We start from the raw sequence: 21,677 nt of genomic DNA on the forward strand, positions 1-21,677 counted from the left end.
TCAGTCCTTTCCTTTCTAAGTACTTGTAGATCCTGTCGCTCAGCATACCCTCCCAGAACTTACCCACAGCAGACATTAGGCTCACCGGCCTGTAGCTCCCAGGCTTTTCCCTACAGCCCTTCTTAAACAAAGGCACAACATTTGCCAACCTCCAATCTTCAGGCACCTCACCTGTGGCTGTCGATGATTCAAATATCTCTTTGAGGGAAGCCGCAATTTCCTCTCTAGCCTCCCACAATGACCTGGGGTACACTTCATAAGGTCATTGTGGTGAACCATCGTTGGTTCCCACCAGGTAGTACTGAGCCAGGGTCTGGCCAGTACTAGGAGTCTGTATATATGTTGCTGTTGGGGTTAGGGTTGGGTTGTTCTACTTGTTACTGTTGGGGTTAGGGTTGGGCTGTTCTACCTGTATTATAGTTATTATGGTACATCCCAGTCGGGTTCCGCCTCCTGGGAGAGGTATAAAGGTCACTGCTCTGTCTGGGACCCCTCAGTCTGGGATCGTGTATTATATATGGTAGCTCTATTGTAGTAGTCAATAAAAGCCTTTATTTCCTCGAGCATCTCTAGCCTCATGAGTTATATCGCACATCAGTCATGAGGATTTATCTACCTTGATGCACTTTAAGACTTCCAGCACTTCCTTCTCGATAATATGTACACTCCTCAGGACATCATTATTTATTTCCCCAGTTTCCCTAACATCCATGCCTTTCTTAACAGTAAATACTGGTGAGAAATATTCATTTATTATTCATTCAGCCATCTAGATAAGATCAGATGTAAATGGCCGTCATCAGGATGTAGTTTACAGAGATGTCCGCACGATCAGGGGAGCCATACAGATCCTAATTTTCAAGGGTCAAGGAATGTGGGAGAGGCAGACAGTCCATAATACAGTGAGCAGAATCAAAGATAGCCAGGGTATAATTGCCAACTCCCGCAGAAGCAGTGAGACCAGTTTTAACACGTCACAGGAAGGCCGGTTTTAACATGTCACAGGGAGGCCATGATAACATCTCACAGCAAGCTAGCTAATAAGAGTGGCCACTTCTAAAGTCTTACAGCTAACTTAATGCAGAAACCTTCAGACAGGCAGTTTATCTGTCTTCGCTGAACCAGGCAGGCACTTTCCAGACTGGATCACCCTCCTGGTATCGAGTGGTAACAACAAGCTGGATTTTGCTGATAGATTTGTTTAAGGTGGAGGTTGTTTGGGGGATGGGGGAGTCTTGCTGAGTTCAGGTATGGTAGATATACATAGAACATAGAACATAGAACAGTACAGCACAGATCAGGCCCTTTGGCCCACGATGTTGTGCCGAGATTTGTCTGAAACCAAGATCAAGCTATTTCCTCCCGATCATCCCGAAGTACTCCATGTGCCTATCCAATAGCTTCTTAAATGTTCCTAAAGTGTCTGACTCCACTATCCCTGCAGGCAGTCCATTCCACGCCCCAACCACTCTCTGAATAAAAAACCTACCTCTGATATCCTTCCTATATCTCCCACCATGAACCCTATAGTTATGCCCCCGAGTTACCGCTCCATTCACCTGAGGAAATAGTCTTTGAACGTTCACTCTATCTATCCCCCTCATCATCTTATAAACCTCTATCAAGTCTCCTCTCAACCTCCTCCGCTCCAAAGAGAAAAGCCCAAGTTCCCTCAACCTTTCCTCATAAGACCTACTGTCTAAACCAGGCAGCATCCTGGTAAATCTCCTTTGCACTCTTTCCAGTGTCTCCACATCCTTCTTATAGTGAGGTGACCAGAACTGCACACAATATTCCAAATGTGGTCTCACCAAGGTCCTATACAGTTGCAGGATAATCCCACGGCTCTTAAACTCAAACCCCCTGTTAATGAATGCCAACACACTATAGGCCTTCTTCACGGCTCTATCCACTTGAGTGGCAACCTTCAGAGATCTGTGAATATAAACCCCAAGATCTCTCTGTTCCTCCACATTCTTCAGAACCCTACCTTTGACCCTGTAATCCACATTCAAATTTGTCCTACCAAAATGAATCACCTCGCATTTATCAGGGTTAAACTCCATTTGCCATTTTTCAGCCCAGCTCTGCATCCTATCAATGTCTCTTTGCAGCCTACAACAGCCCTCCACCTCATCCACTACTCCTCCAATCAGCAAATTTACTGAACCACCCTTAAGCCCCCTCCTCCAAGTCATTTATAAAAATTACAAATAGCAGAGGACCAAGCACGGATCCCTGTGGCATTCCACTGGTAACCGGTTTCCAGTCTGAAAATTTTCCATCCACCACCACCCTCTGTCTTCTGTTAGATAGCCAGTTACCTATCCAATCAGCCAAACTTCCCTCTATCCCACACATCCTTACTTTCTTCATAAGCCGACCATGGGGGACTTTATCAAATGCCTTACTAAAATCCATGTATATGACATCAACTGCACTACCTTCATCAACACACTTAGTTACCTCCTCAAAAAATTCTCTCAAATTTGTGAGGCAAGACTTGCCCTTCACGAATCCGTGCTGACTATCCCGGATTGAGCTGCACCTTTCTAAATGGTCGTAAATCCTATCCCTAAGGACCTTTTCCATCAACTTACCGACCACCGAAGTAAGACTAACCGGCCTATAATTACCAGGGTCATTTCTATTCCCTTTCTTAAACAGAGGAACAACATTCGCCACTCTCCAGTCCTCTGGCACCATCCCCGTGGACAGTGAGGACCCAAATATCAATGCCAAAGGCTCTGCTATCGCATCCCTTGCCTCCCAAAGAATCCTAGGGTATATTTCATCAGGCCCAGGGGACTTATCAACCTTCAGTTTATTCAAAATTGCTAGTACATCTTCCCTCTGAACATCTACTTCCTCCAGCCTATCAGCCTGTGACACCCTCTCTTCCTCAAAAACATGGCCCCTCTCCTTGGTGAACACCGAAGAAAAGTATTCATTCATCACCTCTCCTATCTCTTCTGACTCCATGCACAAAACCCACTGCCGTCCTTGACCGGCCCTAACCTCACCCTGGCCATTCTTTTATTCCTCACATAAGAGTAAAAAGCCTTGGGGTTTTCCTTGATCCGACCCACCAAGGACTTCTCATGCCCCCTCCGAGCTCTCCTAAGCCCCTTTTTCAGCTCATTTCTTGCTAACTTGTAACCCTCCATCGAGCCAACTGAACCTTGTTTTCTCAACCTTACCTCCTTCTTCCTCTTGACAAGACATTCAACCTCTTTTGTGAGCCATGATTCCCTCACTCGGCCATTTCCTCCCTGCCTGACAGGGACATACCTATCAAGGACGTGCAGTATTTGCCCCTTGAAAAAGTTCCACTTATCATTAGTGCCTTTCCCTGACAATTTCTGTTCCCATCCTATGCTTCCTAATTCCTGCCTAATCGCATCATAATTACCTCTCCCCTAATTGTAAACTATGCCCTGCTGTATGGCCCTATCCCTCTCCATTGCAATAATGAAAGACACCGAACCCCATGACAACTACCCCGTGACCTCCACAACGCAGCCAAAGAGCTGAACTCCAGAGGTGAGGTGCGGTGACTGCCCTTTACATCAAAGCAGCATTTGACAAAGTGTGGCATCAAGGAGCCCCAGCAAAACTGGAGTTAATGGGAATCGGGGAAAGGTCACCATTCGAGTCAGACCCAATACAGAGGAAGATGGTTATGGTTGCTGGAAGTCAATTATCTTAGGGGAGGTGGTGATGTAATGGTATTGTCCAGAGGACTAGAGCAATGCTCTGGGGACCCAGGTTCAAATCCCACCTGTATGGTTTCATTGTGAAACTTTTGTCGATTGTTGTAAAAGCCCATCTGTTTCACTAATATCCTTTTAGGGAAAGAAATCCACTGTCCTGATCTACCTGTGACTCCAGACCCATAGAAGTGGGCCTTAATTGACATCTCAAGGGCAATTAGGGATGGCCAATAAATGCTGGCCGAGTCAGCAATGACCATATCCCATGAATGAATTAAAAACCGTGTCTGAATGGGAGCAAATATTTCAGGAAAGATCAAGGGAGCGCGGGAGAAAATTGGATAGCCCTTTCTAAGAGCCAGCACGGACACAATGGGTCAGGTGGCCTCTTTCTGTGCTGTATAATTCTACAATCCATTACTCCTTTGAATCTGGAACACGGACCACATGCTCCACTCCAGGACAAGGTTCCAGCGCTCAAGAGCAAATTGTCCAGGAGCGAGATCCAGAATCCGTGCAGACAATTATTTAGAAAGGGTGCATCCTGAGTGATGTATCCTGTCCTTGGCCATGCCTCCAATGCAAACATGTTTCTGGCAGTGTGGATCTGGTAGGCACTGAACATGTGCCAATGGTGACACCTGCAACACCTGCCCCATCTCAATGAAGTGCCCTCCTGCTTGACCAGAGCAAACTGAATGAGTAGGATGGACCATTGATCATATCCAATGCTTCAGCTGAGGAACATTGGCATTTTCAGCTGGGGTGGAGGTTTGGAAGGGGCAGGGGAGGGGCACAGAGTTTCATCATGGCTGGTTAGGTGGTCTCACTAAAGTTACATGTCAGATTTTGAGTGTCGCACTGTCAGCCTCTGTAATTGATTTGATTTATTTTTATTTATTATTGTCACATGTATTGGGATACAGTGAAAAGTATTGTTTCTTGCACTCTATACAGACAATGCATACCGTTCACAGAGTATATAGGGGTGGAGGAAAGGAGAGGGTGCTGAATATAGTGTTACTGTCATAGCTGGGGTGTAGAGAAAGAATCATTCAAACATTAAAGGTCGATAGATCTCTGATAATAAATGAATGGAAATCTGATAAGCTCGGTCTCTCTTTGGATCTCGTAAACCTGAGGGAGCAAACAGCCCAGTTCAAAATACTATAGATGTGCTTTAAGTTAAAACACCCTCAGTCCTGTTCCTCTTCACACTCCCTGAAAACCAAGTCACACTGATTCCCATCCCTCAAATTGAATTGTTGTTCATGATTCAAACAGGATGCATTGGAATTAATTTCTGACGGAAAGCACCAAGGAGGGTGATTTATTGCTTCAATGCACATTACAGCAAAAAGCAGAACAAACAGAAGTTCCAACTGAAAATGTCTTTCCAAAGAAGATGTCTTTCCTTTGATAACATCTTGATGTAACGTTGTACTTTGACAACAGTCAGCCAGGGACAGATCATTTCCTGCAACTGCAACCGTTGACATCAACACAAACCAAGTTGTGAAAGAGTGTGGTTGGTCAACTTCTCTGAACCTTTGGGTGTGGGGGAGATACTTCCACTGCTATGATGAAGTAAATGATTCAGTGCAGATCCTTTGGCCGATTTAGAGACACTTGTGCTGAAAACTGTGGATACTTTTGCCGGGACCATGAGGTTCACCGCGTTGCTGCTCCTCACTTTGATATCAAGTAAGATTTTCCTGTTCTATATTTGGAATGACAGTTCATGTTTATGTAGAATCTTCATCTGAGGAAAATGGCTCAAAGTTGTTCACAGAGGAGTGAAGAAACACAGACTCTGGGCCAAAGGAGGGCAGGTGGAAAGGGTGAACCAAAAGCTCAGTCGAAGAGATGGGTTTTGAAGAGGGGGAGAGGGAGTTGGCGAGGAGGAGAGGTTTGACAACGGAGTCTCAAAATGTTGGATCTAATTGAAAACACGGCCATTAATGGTGGGGCACTTGGTTTCAGAGGAATGGGGAGTCCCCTCAGGGAGGGGGATAGTGGAATATCGGAGGACATTACAGGAATGTGAACAGATGAGTATAATTTACAAATTAATCCAGAAACCCAAATACGGTGACAGAGTGGTTAGCACTGCTGCCTCACAGTGCCAGGGACTTGGGTTCGATTCACAGCTTGGGTCACTGTCTGTGTGGAGTCTGCACATTCTCCCCGTGTCTGCGTGAGTTTCCTCCGGGTGCTCCGGTTTCCTCCCACAGTTCGAAAGATGCGCTGGTTAGATGCCATTGGCCATGCTAAATTCTCCCTCAGGCACCTGAGTGTGGCGACTAGGGGATTTTCACGGTAACTTCGTTGCAATGTCAATGTCAGCCGACTATTGACACTAATAAATAAACTTTACTACTTTGCCCACATGGAAATCAAATATCTCAGGATACGGATTAAACCCATTACTTCCCAACACATTAAGCAAATATCACGTTGAAGAAATTCTTGCCTGCGCCCTAAACTATCTTTCCTGCCATCCTTTCTATTGCATAAGATAACACACCGTCATTTCTGACCAATTAACATCGCTTCATAATATATATTAACTTTGCATTTTCGATATTGCGTTTCTGCTTCAAATGCAACTAAAGAAACGTGGACAAAACTTCTGGGGACTAAAGGAGCCTCTATATTCACAGAGAATGTGGCTTCACATGACCCAGGTTTTTATCTTTATAAAATATTTATCAGGCTGGGAAGATGAACGAGATCACAGCCCTGGTGCTGAGGTTCTATAATTGAGGCCATTACCTGATTCACTCCTGCTTGTGATAACACAAAGGAAAAAAGGACATTACTCGAAAAGCAGGATATGTTGTTCCTTCTGGAAGAGTACAGGCTTGAAATCGACTGGCTTGGCCTCACCCCAGTGCTAGGCTGAGGGGCTGACCTGCAGAATGTGCTTCTCTCTCTCGGTGAGTTGGTGTCGCATTCCTGTACCCCACATCCTACTGCGAAGGCAGCTGTCCCAGAACACATCCAGTCACCAAATGCATCACAAAGATGGCCGCTGTCACGATTGGCTCAATCCTGAAGGAGCAGGTCCAAAGTATGTATGTACTTGGAATATAGTGTTCAATTCTGGTCGCCACACTACCAGAAGGATGTGGAGGCTTTGGAGAGGGTACAGAAAAGATTTACCAGGATGTTGCCTGGTATGGAGGGCATTAGCTCTGAGGAGAGATTGGAGAAACTTGGGGCCTGATTTTACCAAATCACGGTAAAGTTGGGCGTCGGGCCTTTAACGCGATCTGCACCCGAATCCGAGCAGATCGCGCCTTTACTGACACCCGATTCGGCTGCGGGTCCGGCCCACGCCCGAATCGGGTGGCCCGATTCTACCACCAAATCCCACTTTACCGTCTTCTGGCCCGATCCGCATCCGTGCTGTTACCGACCTGCAAACTAAAAGTCTGAAGTCGCCGCGTCAGCCTCTGAAGAGCGGGGTCAGAGACTGCAACGGCTCTCTGACCCAGGTCATCCTCTGGTCGGGGCGGGAGGAGGAGGGGGGAGTGTGACGTCTCATCCCCTGCGGGGGGTGGAGGGAAGGGGGTGCGACCGATCATTCCCTGGGAGGAGGGGTGGGGGGGAGGAGAGGGGGTGTGATGTCTCATCCTCTGGGGGGCGGGGAGGTGGGTGGTGGGGGAGGAGAGAGGGTGTGACGTCTCATCCTCTGGTCGGGGGAATTCTGCTGCCTGTCTGTGGCCAATCCCTCCTTCCACCATCACTGGTTCACTACCAGCCACAGATTACTCTTCCCTGCAGGTGCGAGAGAGCGGGAGAGATGGCTGTGGCTGGTAGTGAACCAGTGATGGTGGAAGGAGGGATCGGCCGCAGACAGGCAGCGGAACCCCCCCCCCACCCCAGACCAGAGGATGAGACGTCACACCCCCTGTCCTCCCCCCCCCCCAGGGGATGATCAGTCACATCCCCTCCCCTCCCACTCCCCCACCCCCTCCCAGGGGATGAGATGTCACACGCCCTCTCCACCCCCCCCCCCCCCCCCAGGGGGTGATCGGTCACACCCCCTCCCCTCCCACACCACCCCCGCCCACAACCCCCCCCCCCCCACCGCCCCCCACCCCCCCACCCCGCCCACCACCACCGACCAGAGGATGAACGTCAGAGAGCTGCTTTCTCCGCTTTCTGCATTTTTTTTTCGCTCCCAGGCGCGCTGTCAGATTTTTTTCAAACTGCGCATGCGCAGTTCAGAGCTCCGATCGGTCCGCCAGCGCTAAGCCCCGCCCACAGCGCGATCGGGCCGGAGCCGGCAAAACGCGTACGGGCACGCTGGAAAGAGGATTCCAGGCGCGGATCTATTTGACGCCCAGACTCGGCACTTAGACTCAAAATGGTAAAATTCCCCCCTTGGTTTGTTCTCACTGGAACGACGGAGGTTGAGGGGAGACCTGATAGAAGTCTACAAAATTATGAGAGGCACGGACAGAGTGGATAGTCAGAAGCTTTTTCCCAGGGTGGAAGAGTCAATTACTGGGGGCACAGGTTTAAGGTGCGAGGGGCAAGGTTTAAAGGAAATGTACGAGGCAGATGTTTTACACAGAGAGTAGTGGGTGCCTGGAACCCGTTGCCGGGGGAGGTAGTGGAAGCGGATACGGTAGTGACTTTTAAGGGGCGTCTTGACAAGTACATGAATAGGATGGGAATAGAGGGATATGGTCCCCGGAAGGGTAGGGGGTTTTAGTTAAGTCGGGCAGCATGGTCGGTGCAGGCTTGGAGGGCCGAAGGGCCTGTTCCTGTGCAGCAATTTTCTTTGTTCTTTGTTCTTTGTTCACAGAACACACACACACACACACGAACATACACACACACATACACGCATACACATACACACACACATACATACACACACACATACACACACACGAACATACACACACACATACACGCATACACATACACACACACATACATACACACACACATACACACACACGAACATACACACACACATACACGCATACACATACACACACACATACATACACACACACATACACACACACGAACATACACACACACATACACGCATACACACATATGCACACACACACATACACACGCACATACACACACACACACACATGCGCACATACACACACATGCGCACATGCACACACACACGCACATACACACACACGCGCAAACACACACACATACACACGCACATACACACACACGCACACACGCAAACACACACACATACACACGCACATACACACACACACGCACACACACACACATACACGCACATACACACACACGCACACACGCAAACACACACACATACACACGCACATACACACACACGTACACACATACGCACACACACACACACACACATACACACACAAACGCACACACACAAACCCATACACATACACATGCACATACACACACACACACACACACACACGCACGCACACACACGCATACACACACGCATACACACACACACACATACACACGCACGTACACACACACAGACACACACAAACATACACACACACATATAGACACACACACGCATACACACATGCATACACACATACGCACACACACACATGCACACACACACGCACATACACACACACACTGCACTCACACAAACACACACACACACGAACATACACACACACATACACGCATACACACACGCATCCACACATACGCACGCACATACACACACACACACATGCGCACATGCACACACACACGCACATACACACACGCACACACGCAAACACACACACATACACACGCACATACACACACACGTACACACATACGCACACACACACACATACACACACAAACGCACACACACAAACCCATACACATACACATGCACATACACACACACACACACACGCACATACACACACGCATACACACACATACACACGCACGTACACACACACAGACACACACGAACATACACACACACATATTGACACACACACGCATACACACATGCATACACACATACACACACACACACATACACACGCACATGCACCCACACACGCACATACACACACGCACACACTGCACTCACACAAACACACACACATACACATGCACATACACACACATACATAAACACACGCATACACACATGCATACACACATACGCACACACACACACACACAAACGCACACACACAAACATACACACGCACATACACACACACACGCACATACACACACGCATACACACATGCACACACACATACACACGCACATACGCACCCACACATACACACACACGCACATACGCACACATACATACACACACACACACATATACACACACACGCACACACACAAACACACACACATACACACGCACATACACACACATGCACATATACGCACGCACGCACATACAGATACACACACACACACAGACAAACACACACACATACACACACACATACACACACACATAAACACACATGCACATACACACACATGCACATATACACACACATGCACACACACGCACACACACTCACATACACACTCACAAAAGCACACACACGCATACGCACTCACACACACGCACATATACCTAAAAAAATACACACACACACCGCCACATGCACGCACTCACATACATGCACTTACATACGCACACACGCATATGCATGCACACACACACACACATGCACATACATGCACACACACTCACATACACATGCGCACACATAGTCGTACACACACACACATGCACACATACATACACATGCACGCAAGCATGCACGACACTCACATACACACACACACACAAACACACAAAAATACACACACACATACACACACGCACACACACACTCACACACACACACACATATACAGATTGGAGAAACTGGGAATTTTGTCCTTGGAACAGAGCAGATTAAAGGGAAATCTAATCAATGTATTCAAAATGAGGAAGGGATTTAAAAGGCAGTTGGACATGTGTTTGGAGGGGATTAATGTGCAGGGTTGTGGGGGAAGCTGGGCCGTGGGATTCAATTGGACAATAAATTTCCAAAGAGCTGGCACAGCCATGATAGGCCGAATGTCCTCCATCTCTGCTTTAAGATTCTTGATTCCAGTCTCACCCAGGACTTGTGTGTATCCCCTTGTGAAGCACTGGCTAGCATTGGACCAAAAGGATTGTCTACAATTGGGTGTTGGGATATTTCCAGCTTTCTTAACATGTTATGTTTCACCAACAGTTTTACGGACACAAACTGCCTCGATAGTGATGAAAGCTGCAGTGGGAGAAACCATCACTGTGGAATGTCCACAGGCAACACAGCAAAAACACCATGTAATCCGGTGGTGTAAGGCAACTTCAAATAATTATTGCAATCGTATATCGAGCATTGACGGAGACAGAGTCTGGAATGGTGATGCAAGAACATCGATCGCTAATACCAATGGTAAAATTTCTGTAACCATACAACAACTTCAGGAGACAGACACAGGAACATACTGGTGTGGACCTCCAGAACAAAACAGTATCCATGCTTCAGATGTTATAATACTGAAGGTTTTGTCAGGTAAGAATATTTCAGAAGATTGATTCTTGCTCTGATAATGTGATCTGGCTGCAATAACACAGGACAGCTGCTGTGTGCTGTGTGAACTCAGATTAATAAAGTATTATCACAACTCCTCATGTACAAGTGGTGACCTCCCATATTCCCATTTCTATCCATTTCCATTAACCTATTTCCGCATCCTTTCCATTTATACTCTTACAAACCAAAAATCATATTCCACCCAAGACTCCTTTATTGATTCTTTCATGCGATGTGAGTGTCTGGAACAGCATTTATTGCACATCCCTAATTATCCTTGAACTGCCTTCTTGAATCACTGCAGCTCATGAAGTGGACGGACACCCACAGTGCTGTTAGGGAGGGAGTTCCAGGATTGAGCCAATGACAGTGAAGGAACGGCGATATATTCCCCAGTCTGGATGGTGTGTGTTTTGGAGGGAAGCTTGTAAGTGGTGGTGTTCCCATGCACCTGCGTCCCTCCTCCTTCTAGGTGTTAGATGTTGCAGGTTTGGAAGGAGATTGAATTCATTGCTTTGTGTCTCCAGAGTAACTTGTAATAGATCGAGGGTGACTCAATGTGGTTTGAATCAATAAAGGCTTTATTGCCAACAATATGGCATGCTTGCCTTCATCAGACTGGGCATCGAGTATAAAAGTTGGCAAATTATGTTACAATTGTCTCAAACGTTGGTTAGGCCACATTTGGAATGCTGTGCCCAATTCTGGTCACCACACCATTAGAAGTATGTGGAGGCTTTGGAGAGAGTGAGGAAAAGGTTTACCAGGATGTTGCCTGGTACGGAGGGTATTAGCTATGAGGAGAGATTGAATAAACTGGGGTTGTTCTCCCTGGAAAGACGGAGGCTGAGGGGCGACCTGGTAGAAGTTTATAAAATTGTGAGAGGTATAGATAGGGTGAACAGTTGGAAGCTTTTTCCCAGGGCAGAAATGACAATTACAAGGGGGCACTGGTTCAAGTTAAGGGGGGAAAGGTTCAGTGGAGATGTGAGGGGGAAGCTTTTTACACAGAGGGTGGTGGGGGCCTGGAATGCAGTCCCAAGTGAGGTGGTTGAGGCACATTTAAGACTTATATCAATAGGCATAGGAACAAACGGGGAATAGAGAGATATAAGCAGTAGGTCTAGACAGGTAAACATGATCAGCACAGGCTTGGAGGGCTGAAGGGCCTGTTCCTGTGCTGTACTGTTCTTTGTTCTTCGCAAGAGGAATATATATATATATATATATATATACACCAAGGTCAGACTGAATTACAATGCGAATCTACTACTCGGCTCCCTGGCTCCAACTGCAAGACATTCCTCAACCTGTGGTTCACACCCTCTTGCTGATTGGCTCAGCTTCCACGCTTGAGAATCCACAGGGCCTGACCCAATCACATGGCCCTCTAAGCACTCCCCCACCCCAATTAAAGGGCCACAATCCTTCCCCCTAAAATCCAAAATACAACTATGGAGGAATAAAGAACAGGATTAGTGTTAAAGTGAAAAGAGTGACAGAAATGGAAAACTCATCAAAGGTTGAATCAGTCCAGAGAATTCCAGTCTCTGGACCTGAGTGTTTGTACCGCACTCTCCACTGGTCCATTTGAGGCTGCGTGGGAAGGTGTTGACCTCACATGGTGAATGCCATTGGACTTGAGGAATTTTTGGAATTCTTCCACAGTGAATGATGTGCCATTGTCCGACACAACCACTTCCGGAATGCCATGGATAGCAGAGAATTTCCTCAATCGATCAATGGTGTCCGTGGCTGTTGGGGACTTCATCAACTGCACATCCAACTACAACTAATATACGAAACACATGACCCAGAAATGGCCCGGCAAAATCCAAATGTAACTTCGACAAAGGTCGACAAGGCCATTCCCAAAGATGCAAATTCATCTGTGGTGGTGAAGCCCATTGAGCTTCATAACTAGAGCACTAACAATCCACCTGTTCTGTTTCCCTGTCAATGCCTGGTGAAAACACATATACCTGGGGCCTTCATTCTACTTTGACCTGGATGGGAGTGGTGCAGTTCTTGTAACAGGTGTTAAAGTTAAAGTCACAAGTAGGCTCACATTCACACTGCAATGAAGTTACTGTGAAAATCCCCAAGTCGCCACAATCCGGCGCCCGTTCGGGTACACTGAGGGAGAATTTAGCGTGGCCAATTCACCTAACCAGCACGTCTTTGGAGTGTGGGAGGAAACCAGAGCACCCGGAGGAAACCCACACAGACACGGAAAGAACATGCAGACACGACACAGACAGTGACCCAAGGCGGGAATCAAACCTTGGTCCCTGGTGCTGCGACGCAGCAGTGCTAACCACTGTGCCACCATACCTTCCTGGAGTCATCTCCCCAGGGGCGGCACGAGAAACTCTCGCCACCCACAGCAACACCCCATCTTCACAGGTTATCTCCATCCTTCTACTTTGGTAGGGTTTGAGCTACTCTGACTTATATCACCACCCTCGTATTACCATCTTCTTTACTTCTGACCATACCGGCTCTCTTTTTTCCACAGTTTTATATGTTTCGCTGAGACTGGCAAGGTCTCTACCAGATGCAGAGCCAGTATAATCTCTTGAGGAACCGGTGGTGGTGCGACTGTTTGTGGCAAAGGCAACAGCTAATTGCATCTGCTCGTGATATCTGCGTTCCAGGGTGATGCTGAAACGTATAACTGTACGCTGCAAACAAAGGAGCCCATCTCTGCATCCTTACAGAGGCAATTAGTGGCACCGGCTTCTCTAAATAGACCTAACAATGGCTTGTGGCCTGAAACTATTGTAAAATGTCACCCATAAATGACCAGCAAGTTTTCCTCATCTCTCTGGGAGAATTTCTTTTCCACATTTGATCATGTCTCTCTCACACACACACTCTCCCTCTCACTCTCTCTCTCACTCTCTCTCACTCTTTCGCTCACAAACTTTCTTTCACTCTCACTACCACACACACTCTATCTGTCTCTTATTCTCTCTCACAATCACACACGCACTCTACCTTTCTCTCACTCGCTCTCACTCTCTCCACACACACACAAACACACACACACACTCTCCCTCTCACTCTCCTCCAACCCCTCCACACACACATGCACACACTCTCTCTCTCTCTTTCTCACTTACTCTCTCCCTCACACACATTCTCTCTCTCACTGCCGCGCACACATACACAGACACGCACACGCACACACACACACAAACAGCAGTCACCCTCTTCCACCCTCCATCCTGGCCTAGGACTTTGCTCAACAGAGTCTCACTCTTGGGTCTTGTGGTCAGCTCTCTTCCCCAGGGCCTCCTCACGCTTGTCCCCGGGCCCAGTTTGGAGATGCTGGAGTTGGGTTCCGGTGCACTCTGTTAGCAACACCCCACTAGTGGAAGGGCAGGTTGAGAGGCAGTTGTGCGATTCTTGGGGACGGCACGGTGGCACAGTGGTTGGCACTGCTGCCTCACAGCACCAGGGACCTGGGTTCAATTCCTGGCTTGGCTCACTGTCTGTGCAGAGTCTGCGCATTCTCCCCGTCTCTGTGTGGGTGTCCTCCGGGTGCTCTGGTTTCCTCCCACAGACCAAAAGACGTGCTGGTTAGGTGCATTGACCATGCTAAATTCTCCCTCAGTGCACCCAAGCAGGTGCCGGAGTGTGGCGACTTGGGGATTTTCACAATAACTTGGTTGCACTGTGCCTACCTGTGATAATAAAATAAATAAATAAAATTGGAGTATTAATTAGAGAAATGAGGCGTTCCACTAAACCTTTACTAATCACTGATTAGGTCTCTGCTGGAGTACTGGGTTCAATTCTGGGCACCACACTCGAGGAAGGAGGTCAAGGCCCTGGCAAGGGCACAGAGCGGATTTACCAGGATGATGCCAGGGATGAGGGAGTTTGGTTATGTGGACAGATTGGAGAAACTGGGATCAATGTCCTTGGAACAGAGAATATTAAAGAGAAACCTAATCAATGTATTGAAAATGAGGAAGGGATTTAAAAGGCAGTTGGACATGTGTTTGGAGGGGATTAATGTGCAGGGTTGTGGGGGAAGCTGGGCCGTGGGATTCAACAGGACAATAAATTTTCAAAGAGCTAGCACAGACATGACAGGCCGAATGTCCTCCATCTCTGCTTTAAGATTCTTGATTCCAGTCCCACCCAGGACTTGTGTGTGTCCCCTTGTGAAGCACTGGCTAGCATTGGACCAAAAGGATTGTCTACAATTGGTTGTTGGGATATTTCCAGCTTTCTTAAAACGTTATGTTTCACCAACAGTTTTACGGACACAAACTGCCTCGATAGTGATGAAAGCTGCAGTGGGAGAAACCATCACTGTGGAATGTCCACAGGCAACACAGCAAAAACACCAAGAAATCTGGTGGTGTAAGGAAACTTCAAAAAACTGTTGCAATCTGATATCGAGCATTTCTGGAGACAGAGGTTGGAATGTTGATGCAAGAACATCGATCGCTAATACCAATGGTAGCATTTCTGTAACCATACAACAACTTAAGGAGACAGATACAGGAACATACTGGTGTGGACCTCTATACGAAATACATATTTCAGATGTTGTAATACTGAAGGTTTTCTCAGGTAAGAATATTTCAGAAGATTGATTATAGCTCTGATAATGTGATCTGGCTGCAATAACACAGGACAGCTGCTGTGTGCTGTGTGAACTCAGTTTAATAAGGTTGTGGTGAACCATAGATGGTTAGCACTATGGGTACTTGTACATATGTTACTGTTGTCACTGTTGGGGTTAGGGTTGGGGTGTTCTACCTGTTGGTATTGTTCTGTGGTACACTCCGGTTGGCTCCGCCTACCTGTAGTAGTATAAAGGTCACTGCACTGCCTGGTGACCCTTTAGTCTGGGATTGTATTGTTATATAGTGTGCTCCATTCTTGTTACTAATAAAAGCCTTTATTTCCCGGGTACGATCAGCATCCCGAGTGATTTAATCGCGCATCAATTTTATTGGTAACAATTTTGGTAAAAAAAAACCATGGAGCAACTGTAAAAACCCGATCGACTGACCTTAGATCCGCGTGCAGCAGGAGCGTCGAACACTTTCGACCATTGGTTCAAGTGTTTTCAAGACTATATCGAGGCCTCAACAGCCATTCAATATGACGCCGATAGACTGCGGGTCCTCCACGCAAGGGTAAGCGACACTGTATACTCATCAATCCGCGATGCCCAAGACTACACAGGGGCCATCGAACTACTTAAGAAACTGTACAACAAACCGCCAAACGAGATCCATGCTCGACACCTTCTCGCCACTCGACGGCGGCAGCCCGGTGAAACGACAGGACAGTACCTGCGCGAATTTCAGCAGCTAGCCAGAGCCTGCAATTGCAAGCCAGTGTCGGCGACCCAGTATACTAACGATTTGATCCGAGATGCATTCGTGGCGGGAATCGGCTCATCCTACATTCGCCTGCGGCTGCCAGAGCAAGGTAACTTAGACCTAGCTAAGACGGTGGAATTGGCGGACACGATGTAAACGGCCTCCAGAAGTCTAGAAACTTACCCCACCGACCACGTGGGAACGTCGTGGCAAGTACAGCCACCGACTCAACACTACCCAGCGGCTCCGAGAAACTGCGCGATCATGCCTTCAACCTCAGACCTGACGACGGCGGCAGCTCCAGGAGGCCCACGGTGCTATTTCTGTGGATTGGCGAAACACCCTCGGCAGCGATGTCCGGCCAGAACGGTATTTTGCTCTGCGTGTGGGAAGAAAGGGCACTATGCCAAAGTATGCAGAGCTAAACCACCCTCGAAGCCTAGCAGTGCGGCGGGTGATTCTCCGGAATCTGTCTCCTTGTCTCCGGCTTCATCGAGGTCTTCCACCACGTGCGGTTCACGAACGCCGCCATTCCTGATGACGACGGCGCAAGACGCATGCGACCTGCAGGTGCCGCCACTTTCAGCGCCACCGACCACGTGCAATCCATGGGAGCAGCCATTTTGGTCGGCACCAACCGCAGACGACCAGCAGGGGTCATCATCATCATCAACCATCTCAGCTGCTTGCAGTTGCACTCCAGGCTCAACGGTGGCGTCAATCATCCTGGACCAGGCCAAGCCTCACCGACTCGACAAGTCCATGATGGGCATAGAGGTAAATGGACGCCTATTACATTGTCTGTTTGACAGTGGGAGCACGGAGAGTTTCATTCATCCTGACACCGTGAAACAGTGCGGGCTTCGAGTACAGACTGTCAGACAGACAATTTCTATGGCGTCGAGGTCCCGATCTGTTACCGTGCTTGGGAGCTGCGTGGTGAACCTAACGGTGCGGGGCACAGTTTATGAGAACTTCAGGCTCCTCGTGTTACCGCACCTTTGTGCTCCGATACTCCTGGGACTAGACTTTATGGTCCACCTGAGGAGTGTGACCCTGCAGTACAATGGGCCACTCCCTCCACTTTCAGTGGGAGAACAGCAGCCTCCAAATTGCCCAGCGCGCTCCACGTGCAGTCTCTCGACACTCAGAATCACCCCGCCATCTTTATTCGAGAATCTCGTGCCAGGCTGCAAGCCCATTGCAACTAAGAGCAGGTGTTACAGCGCTGAGGATCAGATCTTTATTCGATCTGAGGTTCAGCAGCTCCTCAGGGAAGGGATCATTCAACCTAGCTCTAGCCCATGGAGAGCACAAGTCGTGGTGGTTAAGACTGGAGACAAACCCCGGATGGTCATAGACTATAGTCAGACCATTGATAGGTACACGCAGCTGGACGCGTATCCTCTCCCGCGCATATCTGACATGGTCAACCAGATTGCACAGTACCGGGTGTTCTCCACCATCGACTTGAAGTCAGCTTACCACCAGCTCCCCATTCGCCCAGAGGACCGAAAATATACTGCCTTTGAAGCGGATGGTGGTCTTTACCACTTATTAAGGGGTCCCTTTGGCGTCACGAATGGGGTCTCGGTCTTCCAGCGTGCAATGGACCGAATGGTGGACCAAAACGGGCTACGGGCTACCTTCCCGTACCTGGACAATGTCACTATCTGCGGCCATGACCAGCAGGACCACGATGCCAATCTCCTAAAGTTTTTACGCACTGCGTCTCGCCTGAATCTGACCTATAACAGGGAGAAGTGTGTATTTAGCAAGCACCGCCTAGCTATTCTCGGATACATGGGGGAAAACGGGGTCCTTGGCCCTGATCCAGACCGTATGCGTCCCCTCCTTGCACTTCCCCTACCCACTAGCATCAAAGCACTGAGAAGATGCTTAGGCTTCTTCTCGTATTACGCACAGTGGGTTCCCAACTATGCAGACAAAGCCCATCCGCTCATAAAGTCTACCTCTTTTCCCCTGGCAGCAGAGGCTCGCTTAGCCTTTGAAGGGATAAAAGCTGACATCGCGAAGGCCACGATGCACGCTGTTGATGAATCCATACCCTTTCAGGTGGAGAGTGATGCATCTGACTTTGCCCTGGCCACCACACTTAACCAGGCGGGCAGGCCCGTCGCCTTTTTCTCTCGCACCCTCCAAGGCCCTGAAATTCGGCACTCCGCGGTGGAAAAAGAGGCTCAGGCCATTGTGGAGGCCGTACGGCATTGGCGCCATTACTTGGCTGGGAAACGATTCACCCTGCTCACGGACCAGCGGTCCGTGGCGTTCATGTTCAACAACACGTTACGGGGTAAGATCAAAAATGATAAAATCTTGAGGTGGAGAATCGAACTCTCCACCTACAACTATGATATCATGTACCGTCCAGGGAAGCTCAATGAGCCTTCAGACGCCCTGTCGCGTGGAACATGTGCCAGTGTGCAGGAGGATCGGTTACAGGCCCTCCACAATGATCTCTGCCATCCGGGGATCACTCGGCTCTTCCATTTCGTAAAGGCCCGGAATCTACCCTACTCGGTGGAGGATGTCAGGTCAATAACCCGAAGCTGCCAGGTATGTGCTGAATGCAAGCCGCACTTCTTCCGACCTGACAGGGCACACCTCATTAAGGCCATTCGCCCTTTCGAAAGACTGAGTGTGGATTTCAAGGGCCCCCTTCCTTCGACAGATCGGAATGTGTACTTCCTCAATGTGATTGACGAGTACTCCCGATTCCCTTTTGCCATTCCCTGTTCAGACATGACCGCTGCCACGGTTATTAAAGCATTGCGGGATCTTTTCACCCTGTTCGGTTACCCCAGCTATATCCACAGTGATAGGGGCTCGTTGTTTATGAGTGACAACTTGAGGCAATACCTGCTCTCAAAAGGTATTGCCTCAAGTAGAACTACGAGTTACAACCCCAGGGGTAACGGGCAAGTTGAAAGAGAAAATGCTACAGTCTGGAAGGCTGTCTTACTGGCGTTGAGGTCTAAGGGTCTTCCAGTCTCCCGTTGGCAAGAGGTACTTTCTGATGCGCTCCATTCAATCCGGTCCCTCCTGTGTACGGCAACCGACGCTACCCCGCATGAGCGGATGTTTACCTTCCCTCGGAAGTCTTCCTCTGGGACCTCACTGCCGTCTTGGTTGATGTACTCAGGACCTGTCCTCCTGCGGCGGCATGTTAGGACCCGCAAGTCCAACCCTTTGGTTGAACAGGTCCATGGCTGGACTTGCGGATAGCGAAGAGCATTGTCGGGCAATACAGCAGGATGTAGATAGGCTGGAAAATTGGGCGGAGAGGTGGCAGATGGAGTTTAATCCGGATAAATGCGAAGTGATACATTTTGGAAGAAATAATGTAGGGAGGAGTTATACAATAAATGGCAGAGTCATCAGGAGTATAGAAACACAGAGGGACCTAGGTGTGCAAGTCCACAAATCTTTGAAGGTGGCAACACAGGTGGAGAAGGTGGTGAAGAAGGCATATGGTATGCTTGCCTTTATAGGACGGGGTATAGAGTATAAAAGCTGGAGTCTGATGATGCAGCTGTATAGAACGCTGGTTGGGCCACATTTGGAGTACTGCGTCCAGTTCTGGTCGCCGCACTACCAGAAGGACGTGGAGGCATTAGAGAGAGTGCAGAGAAGGTTTACCAGGATGTTGCCTGGTATGGAGGGTCTTAGCTATGAGGAGAGATTGGGTAAACTAGGGTTGTTCTCCCCGGAAAGATGGAGAATGAGGGGAGGTCTAATAGAGGTGTACAAGATTATGAAGGGTACAGATAGGGTGAACAGTGGGAAGCTTTTTCCCAGGTCGGAGGTGACGATCACGAGGGGTCACGGGCTCAAGGTGAGAGGGGCGAAGTATAACTCAGATATCAGAGGGACGTTTTTTACACAGAGGGTGGTGGGGGCCTGGAATGCGCTGCCAAGTAGGGTGGTGGAGGCAGGCACGCTGACATCATTTAAGACTTACCTGGATAGTCACATGAGCAGCCTGGGAATGGAGGGATACAAACGATTGGTCTAGTTGGACCAAGGAGTGGCACAGGCTTGGAGGGCCGAAGGGCCTGTTTCCTGTGCTGGACTGTCCTTTGTTCTTTATCTCCTCCACGCCAACCCTCAATATGCCTATGTGGCATATCCTGACGGGCGAGAGGACATGGTCTCTATTCGCGATCTGGCGCCTGCAGGGGACTTGGAAACCCCTGTCGCTCCTGTACCCCTGGTTAGGGACCCCTTGACCTTTATCTCTCCTCCTGACATGGCGCGGGCAGTATCGGGACCACCACTTAACCCTCCTACTCCCGTGTACAGCTTGCCTGAGTCCAGGAGATTGTCGCCACCTCGGGGCGTGCTCGAGTCCAGGAGGTTGTCGCCACCTCGTGGTCCACCTGTCCGTGAGGAACTGGAGGAGTCTCTGGACACCGCCTTGGAGAGAGGGTCATCGCGGTCACCAGAACCGGCGCTACCGCCAGTGTTGAGGAGGTCGCAGAGACGGTGCGGCCCTCCGATACGACTGAACTTGTGAATATATGGACAGTTCGTACTGTTTTTTTTGGTTTGCCCCACTGGCCTTTGTTTAAAAGGAGGGGTGAATGTGGTGAACCAGAGATGGTTACCACTATGGGTACTGAACCATAGATGGTTAGCACTATGGGTATCTTGTGTATATGTTACTGTTGTCACTGTTGGGGTTAGGGTTGGGACGTTCTACCTGTTGGTATTGTTCTGTGGTACACTCCGGTTGGCTCCGCCTACCTGTAGCAGTATAAAGGTCACTGCACTGCCTGGTGACCCTTTAGTCTGGGATTGTATTGTTATATAGTGTGCTCCATTCTTGTTACTAATAAAAGCCTTTATTTCCCGGGTACGATCAGCATCCCGAGTGATTTAATCGCGCATCAAAAGTATTATCACAACTCCTCATGTACAAGTGGTGACCTCCCATATTCCCATTTCTATCCATTTCCATTAACCTATATCCACAT

General features: G+C 48.7%; 1 protein-coding gene across 1 annotated transcript in view; it reads left to right on the forward strand.

Annotated features, from left to right (window-relative positions):
- Window positions 1-5,265: 5,265 nt before the first annotated feature.
- Window positions 5,266-21,677, forward strand: part of LOC144511801 (polymeric immunoglobulin receptor-like) — a 103,214-nt gene continuing 86,802 nt past the window's right edge. The window contains exons 1-3 of the mRNA XM_078242137.1: window positions 5,266-5,417; window positions 10,982-11,308; window positions 15,599-15,919. Of these exons, the coding sequence (XP_078098263.1) occupies window positions 5,378-5,417; window positions 10,982-11,308; window positions 15,599-15,919 (688 nt within the window). The 5' untranslated portion in view covers window positions 5,266-5,377. The remainder of the gene's footprint in view (window positions 5,418-10,981; window positions 11,309-15,598; window positions 15,920-21,677) is intronic.

Source organism: Mustelus asterias, chromosome 25 (assembly GCF_964213995.1).
Source record: "Mustelus asterias chromosome 25, sMusAst1.hap1.1, whole genome shotgun sequence".
In the NCBI taxonomy this organism is placed as follows: domain Eukaryota; kingdom Metazoa; phylum Chordata; class Chondrichthyes; order Carcharhiniformes; family Triakidae; genus Mustelus; species Mustelus asterias.